Consider the following 7,678-nt stretch of genomic DNA (forward strand, 5'->3'; position numbering starts at 1 on the left):
TGGATGGTGTGCACTTAAGCAAAATTAATCCAACATTCCAACAATATTATGAAAAGGAATCTTTCTTTCAATCTTTGTGTCTAACAATCTACTCTCTTCGTTTTTAAATATAAGTTTTTTTAAAGATTTCACTATTAAATTACATACGAATTTGTATAGATATATTTTAGAATGTTAATTTACTCATTTTGTTTCGTATGTAGTCCTCTACTAAAATGTCTAAAGAAAACTTATATTTATGTACGGAGGGAGTAATTGTTAGAGACCCTTTTCGGGATCACGTTTGTTCAATATAGCATTTATGTCGTTCTACCCTTTTATATACTATATGTAAACTTGTGTTGTAGATGTCGCGACTTCCAAAAAAATTGGTTAATGATTTTTATCATGTTTTCCTTCATTCGCCCACATGTAAAGTGAATGGTGGCAAATTAGATTTCATTATTTGCTTCCTTGCCTTTTGTTACACTAAAAATGGAACTGCGATACCTAAAGCAAAAGCACTTGCATAACATACCCTATCATCAACTTTCCAAGCAGCGATAATAATGGTTCAGGTATATTCAATGTCTATTTTGAAGTCCCAAGGTACTAGGTTCTAATTCTTCTGCATTCCTAATTGCAAATGTATTCCTTTGTCCATAGATACAAGTACAGTACAACTTATGGGTTACATGGTTTCTCGATATCCCTATTCTGGTTACTCTTATACTTATATTCACTTGCTTTTTAAGTCTCCTTTTGATAATTGGGATTGTCAAGCTATGCAAGCCGAGCATGACGACCCATCGATAATTGGTGCGTCTAGGACTGGTCGGTGGGTGTTATGCAAGGTCAAAAATAGTGTGTCTTGCTCGATACATGAGATATATGAAATTTTCTATAAAACTGAATCTTCCGTAGCAATGCACAGGCATTAAACTAGTAAATGGTTATTACCGAAACCGATCCGTATCTACTTTGATATTTTGGTTATTACCAAAACCGAACTAAAAATAAATGGTTACTATCAAAACCAGCCTATATCTACATATAAAACCATATAAACCGAAGTATAAAAACTGTATAAACCGAACCGAATGCACAACCTGACTAGAAAGGATGTGGAGCACGCTTTCAATGTGCTCCAATCTCGGTGAGCTATTACTCGGCACCCTGCCAAAACTTGAAACCAATGAAAGTGGTAGGAAGTGATGGTTGCTTGTGTGATCATCCACAACATGATCATAGACGATGAGGGTGATGACAACATCTTTGACCAATGATTGATTTTCAAGGTAGAAACAATGACATCATCCTCAACTAATGGTTGATTTTCAAGGTAAAAACGTTGAGCCTGGGCATGGACCAGGAATGTTTGCAGAGTTCATCCAATTTTATCATAAAACGCATGATCGAACAACTGACATGCAACTTGAAAATGATGCGATTGAACACATATAGACTCATCTAGGCAATCAATAGATGTATTGGATCTTTTTTTAACGTATTTGTGAGAATTTCAAAATCATTTGGGTGTAAATTATGAGATTTTTATTGTATTGTAAACTATTTATTGCGATGTAAAACTATGACTTTTTATTTGTATTCATATCCACAGAACGTAAGACATTAAAATTTAGACAAAAACCGGTAAGACGACCAAATGGGTGGGCGGGTTGGATGCACTGCCAAGGAAATCGCAGACAAGAGCGGAACGACAAAAAAGGGACCAAAACAGCATCCGTTTGCGTCTGCCTGATGGAGTTGGCCTTAACCGGCAGGGTAAATAAAACTCAACCAGAAAATCACAGAGGAAGGAACTGGGGACACATCATGTACAGAAACTCTCAGCATGACTAAACAGCTCGTCCACAATTCCATGGGATTTCCGTTAGTACTACCGCCTAGTGATATTAGGTTAAGAACTGAAGCTCATGTCATGTTATACCATGGCATCCAGTTCACCGCTGCCGGCGCCACGCCACACGTCGCTCACCTGGTGCTTGCAGATCGGGCATGTTCCTTGTTGGCGCAACCATGGATCAATGCAATTCACATGAAACTGCAAAACATGATGGGGGCAAGTAAATCTTGCAGGCTCATCTCATGTCACGACACAAGATTAATACTCCCTCCGTCCGGAATTACTTGTCGCACAAATGAATAAAAATAGATGTATCTAGAACTAAAATACATCTAGATACATACATTCTCATAACAAGTATTTCCGGAAGGAGGAAGTAGCAGGCTAGCAGCAGCATGTACAACATCAGCAATTCAGAGTAGTGCAGAAATGCATACAAAAGGGAGTGTCCAACTAAGTGAAAGTGTGGAACAATTAAAATACAATATTTGGATATGATATCTCTATAAACAATGAGGTAAAACTTTCATGTATGTTATACACCTAGAAACTGACATCGACGAGGACTCTCGAAACTGCCTACAGTAGAGGGCAGGGCGAGTTCCAGGCGTTCCTCTTTCCCCGTCGGCAAGACCGGTGGTCTCCTTCGCCTCCGGTGGCCATTATGGCTGCCGGGGGGGGATCTAGTGCCTGGCGGTGTATATACTATATAGTCCTAGATTTTCTAGGTTTGGTGTCCTTTGCACCGGCGTCAGGGCCGAGGAGGCGCTGGTGTGTGGAATAAAGTGGTCCACACTCCTTCGCCCGCCCATCGTCGTTCCTGGCACTGGCGGATCTAGATGTTTGCGATCCTGCGAGTTGGTTGTCGTCGTCGTCGGTCGTCGCTGGGCTCCTGGGTGTGGCTGGACGACGAGTGGGGTCAAGGATTCTGATCCATGGCGTTTGCGGCTTTGGCCCTGTGGAGCAGTGGTTGCGGCTTGCCCGCTTCTTCGTCTCCATAGAGAGATGCTGCTGGCGCTTCTTTTGCTGCGGATGTGGATAGGGATGGAGGATTGGAAGTTGTTCATCGGCGATTGGTCTTTGAACCTGCTTCAATGAAGCTGGCCAATGAGGATCCGGCACAGCATGGGGCGTCGCCCCAGCCGTCTGGTCATTTCAGCTCTGCTCAAGATCTCGCCTCTCGCGCCGCACTACAACTGTGCGGCTCACAAAGCTTTCAAGAAAAATGGTGCTTCTCCGGATCCAAAGGATCTTCTCTCTCCTTTGGCGACGACGACGAGTTGTGGGTGGCGGCGACTGTGTGGTCGAGTTGGATTTGGTGTATTTCCGTATCTTGCATGGATGTACTCGTATGTACTGTATGTCTCCGTGTAATGTTTTTCTTAACATAATATAAACTCGAGTATTTCCCTCGAAATAAAAAACTTTCATGTACGTTGCTTCATTGTACTCATGGATAAACTGCCTAAAATGCACTGGCATGAAACACTAGGATGTTTATAGGAAATTGGCCAACATTATGTCAACTAAGTTACTCTATCACAGTACTGCAGTTACCAGGTATTACACATTATCATATCATGACAGTACTTCAAGTCCTCTACTGTCAAAATGAAGAAAACAACTGCACAAGATGATCAGTATGATAATTACCTGATGCAAGCATGGCAGGCTTCTCAATAGATCACCCGCAACAACTTGCTCTAAGCAAACACTGCACGTCAACTCATCCTCTGTCATTTTGCTTGTTGCATCTGCATCTTGCTTTTTCTGTACAGCAAAAGCAAACATTGAAATACTCAAAACAAGAAGGACTGCGTACCATGGTGGCACAGTCCAGACCATGCATGTGCTCGGATACACGCTTAATTGAAGCAAAAAGAGCACAACCACTAGCTGTGTGATTGTTGTGGCACTACAATGGCTGACCATAATGATATTCCAAAGGGTGTAACTGTCAAGCTGAGGCTACACCGCTAGTTGTCTAGTCGTACCAAAATGGAAATAGATGTATAATGGATTTATACAAGAAATATCAAAGGAACATATTTATTTATTACCTCCTTGCCGGATTCAGGAGAAGAAACCAATGGTTCAGATGGCCCATCACTACTGAGTCAAAGAAAAAAGGAGTTAGCTACACGCTGTACAAGCAGGCAATTATACTTTGTTGGTTACATTTTTCCTAGAGGAACTCGGAAGGAGGGCCTCAAACTGCGCTATAATTGGTCAGTTACATTCTGAAGAAAGAAGGGACTGAAAATCAGTTTGCTTTGGCCATAATGCGCCTTAAAAAGATATATAATCTTGCCTTTTTCGAGAAGGGGTGCTCCTCTGTTGCGCCTGAAATTTGTATCTGAAAACAGGCAGAGTATTTATTTCTTCTTCAGTCATAGAAGGAGCATGTGGGCTATTGTCGGTATCTAGCGCTCTGAGAGCATCATAATCTGCAAGCAAAATGTCCAACAATGGTATTATGTTTGCACGAAACAGTAAAACAGCAAGCAGAGCGGACAAAACTTATCAGTGTACCTAAATCATCAAACTCGCGGTCAAGCAGAGCAAGTTGGAGTCTAAGGCTTTGCAACCGGCCTCTCGAAGCAAGAGCTATGGTTGGCGGGACATGCACCCGCAACTCAGTGCGTCCAAGGAAGCCGTTGGCGTCTGCAGCATGAGCTTGTGCCTGCGCTTGGAGCTGCTGGCATGTAGCGTACATTCTAAGGCTGGTGGCCAATAGGAACACACCTAAGACCATCCAAAGCTACAAAAAGAAACGGTTCCGAGCAATCCGACAAAAGTTATTAAATTACTCCATGAAGCTTCATAAGCATAATAACACATGAATAACCACATTGTGCATGAACAACTAACCAAAAAGTTCGGAGACATCTGGTGTGAGCTCAGTACCATGAACAGAACAAGAACTGGCCAAGAGAAATCAGCCGACCATATATGTTAGCTAAAAACACTAATAGTTAATAGCTTACAGATAACTGGTTGTACACACAACACACCCACATTACCAGTTACAAGAAAAGCTAAGGAATTGCTGTTCACCGGCCGCCCCCCGGCATGAATCCGCTGTACACAAGCACACAAGTGAATGGATCAGATATTTTAGAGCAGCAAATCTATTCTACGTTGAAATGCCGAATCATTTCAGCCGAAATGCGCAGAGCAGAAATTTACCATGGCACGGCGCTCCGTGGCGAACCCTGGGAAGCCACCGGCCTCGATGTCGGCCCTGCTGCCCCGGAACACAAAGCTCATGGTGTCCACCGGCCACCACCACCACCACCACCACCAGGTGTAAGATGGGTTCCAAAGCAGCGCCTTCCTTCCCCTCGCGGCAACAAAAACTTTGACTAGCCCACGCAGCAGCGCCCACTGAAACCGAAGAGGACACCGAGAATGTAAATCGAACAAGCGGCGGAAAGCGACGCCCCAACCGAAACTGCAATTTCTGGAATCCCGGCGGTCCCAACGCGGAAAACGCCCGGATGACCCTGAAGCTTCCGGAAGCTTCGTCGGGCAGGTGCGCGAATTCAGGGCCCAATCGGGAGAAGCAGGGAAAAATTCGGCGAGAGGAGCGGGATTTCCAGGAGGGCACGTACCTGATCGGAGAGGCCTGTTGAGCCGGCGTTTGCTCGCGCGAACGAGGGTAGCGGCGGGGAATGGGGAAAAGGGGGAGAGCAGTAGAGAAGAAGAGCTCGAGAGCGAAAAAGGCGTTTTTTATTTTTGGCGGTTTCAGATCGTGTGGGTCGTGGTGGTGGAAGGTGCGTGGCCTCATCTTAGACCGTCCACATGATGATGACCGTATGATCTTGGAGCAATTCTAGCCGAATCATCAAAATAATTCAAAACTGTTTTTTTTTACGTATGGAGCGCGAACAAAAAAAATCATCTATAACAAATTATTCATGTGTAGGAAGCTTCATGGAGGCGGGAGGGGTGGCGGGGGATTTGAAGCACGTTACTCGAGTACTAAATTTGGGTAAATTAATTTAAATCGGAGGGAGTACAAAACTTCCGGTACTTGGTCGAGGATATTTTCTCTCCAACTCTCCCTTCACACCATCCTTTCGTCGTCGGCAAGTCTCCATCGGCACCACGGTTGGACGTTGACAAGTCACCATAGCCATGGCGGTTTTGACGTCGGCGTGTGCTTGTTGTCCCCTTCCTATTTCTGACACTATCTACCTCAACCATCGTTATCGAGATACACTACTGTCGTGTTGGATGTCTCCGACAACGCATCGTCATGGCTCACGCTCCTCAAGATAAGCTCAAATGCAAGCATCGAGGAATCCGTAGACACAAACGAGATAGCGAGCTACCCCGTGCAGATAAGGAAAGCGCAAGCGGGTGGCTCCCTTGTGTACAATCAATTGATTAAATCTAGAAGAGGGTTGAATAGACTATAAGAAATAAAGTGGATTGTTTCCTATTTTTAGCTTCCCTTCCAATTTTAAACTTTCATATGGCATTCTATCCGCTCCTCCCACGCGCATATGCAAGTCTACAAGAGCATATGTACTGGGAAGTGAAGACTTGAAAGAATAGAAATAATAATGTAGTTAGAGGAATGCAAATATGGGGTGGCTCGACGAAGAATTTTCCCGTGGTTCAGATAGTCAATGCTATCTTAATCTTCGTTGAAGGAGACTACGGTCCACGAAGGATCTAAGATCACAAGGATCAAGATCACAAGTTCTAGGAAGGAACTAGTACGCGAGTGCCAATCACCCACTAATGGTTCATGAAGGAGCAACCAACCTATACCACCATGGTGTACGTCCATGAAGGACTAGTCTCATTCGTGGTAGACCTTCACACTAGACGATCTCCAAGCGCTTACGGTCATCTTTGATTCTTCAAAAACTTGAAAACTCCCAAGCACCTAGCTTATCTAGGAGGCACACACTCTCCAATAGTAATAAGATTGAAGTTGATCAGTGATGAATCTTGTTCTAATGTGCTTCAAAAGATAATCACATCCACACTCAAACTTCCTCAAGATTAGTGAACTAATATGATAAGTGGGAGCATATGTAGGTAGGACTAGAAATCCGACTATTACACACACTTTAACATAGCTCAGATGCTCCAAGTGATCTCCTCGGAATCACGGAACAAAGCTAAAGATGCCAACTTTCAAACAACTCAGATGGTTCAATCGATGCCATTCAGATCCTTCGAGTGTACTGTTGCAGTAGTAGCACACTCTATTACCATTTCAGAAATTTTGAGCAAAGAGCTTCAGAAATTCTGAGAGGGCAATAGAAAGTTTGCGAGAAGCCCTGGTGGTTCCGATTGGAGTAGTTGGCAGCTCTGAAGTTGTAGAGTTTGCAACGGATACATCTAGATGAACTTCATGGTGATTTCGATTAGAAGAGCTTGGAAGCTCCGAAGTATGGAAGTGTAGGTACATATAGTGGGCGGGGGTGAAAGCTTTTCTTAGAGCATTAAAGTTTTATCTTTAAGCATGATGGCCCACAAGTATAGGGGGTCAATCGTAGTCCTTTCGATAAGTAAGAGTGTCGAACGCAACGAGGAGCGGAAGGAAATGACAATTAGTTTTCAGCAAGGTAATTTCTACAAGCACTGAAATAGCGGAAACGAGTTGTTTGATAGCAAGATAAGTGTAAAAAATGACAAGTAGCAATAGTAACAACAGGTCCAACACGGTAGCCCAATCCTTTTGTGGCAAAGGATATGCCAAAACAATTTCTTATAATAGGCAAAGCGTTCTTGAAGCACTTCTCCCATTGCAAGAATTACCAATCTAGTTGGCCAAACCAAACCAATAATTCGAAGAGACTTGCAAAGATA

At 43.5% G+C, this 7,678-nt stretch overlaps 1 protein-coding gene across 2 annotated transcripts; it reads right to left on the reverse strand.

The window, feature by feature from the left end:
* Nucleotides 1-1,708: 1,708 nt before the first annotated feature.
* LOC123449030 (E3 ubiquitin-protein ligase SDIR1) lies at nucleotides 1,709-5,569 on the reverse strand. 2 transcript variants are annotated; one of them, XM_045126094.1, is made up of 9 exons: nucleotides 5,461-5,569; nucleotides 5,036-5,233; nucleotides 4,870-4,927; nucleotides 4,718-4,770; nucleotides 4,379-4,607; nucleotides 4,158-4,293; nucleotides 3,907-3,955; nucleotides 3,500-3,616; nucleotides 1,709-2,044 (listed from the first exon to the last, which is right to left on the reverse strand). In XM_045126094.1, exons 2-9 carry the CDS (start codon nucleotides 5,114-5,116, stop codon nucleotides 1,925-1,927), a joined length of 843 nt encoding a protein of 280 aa, XP_044982029.1. In that variant the 5' UTR covers nucleotides 5,117-5,233; nucleotides 5,461-5,569; the 3' UTR covers nucleotides 1,709-1,924. The 2 variants fall into 2 exon arrangements, with proteins under 2 accessions (XP_044982029.1, XP_044982028.1); XM_045126093.1 differs by having other exon boundaries at nucleotides 3,907-3,958.
* Nucleotides 5,570-7,678: the final 2,109 nt, after the last annotated feature.

The sequence above is a fragment of the Hordeum vulgare genome, chromosome 4H, assembly GCF_904849725.1.
Source record: "Hordeum vulgare subsp. vulgare chromosome 4H, MorexV3_pseudomolecules_assembly, whole genome shotgun sequence".
In the NCBI taxonomy this organism is placed as follows: Eukaryota; Viridiplantae; Streptophyta; class Magnoliopsida; order Poales; family Poaceae; genus Hordeum; species Hordeum vulgare.

What these genes read in the sequence shown, in the direction of transcription:
- LOC123449030 (XM_045126093.1), bottom strand. Translation starts at nt 5,116, where the DNA reads ATGAGCTTTGTGTTCCGGGGCAGCAGGGCCGACATCGAGGCCGGTGGC. An exon ending in CCACGGAGCGCCGTGCCATG is followed by an intron (nt 4,928 to 5,035) that starts GTAAATTTCTGC and finishes GCTTGTGTACAG; the next exon opens with CGGATTCATGCCGGGGGGCG. An exon ending in GCCTGCCATGCTTGCATCAG is followed by an intron (nt 2,045 to 3,499) that starts GTAATTATCATA and finishes CATGTTTTGCAG; the next exon opens with TTTCATGTGAATTGCATTGA.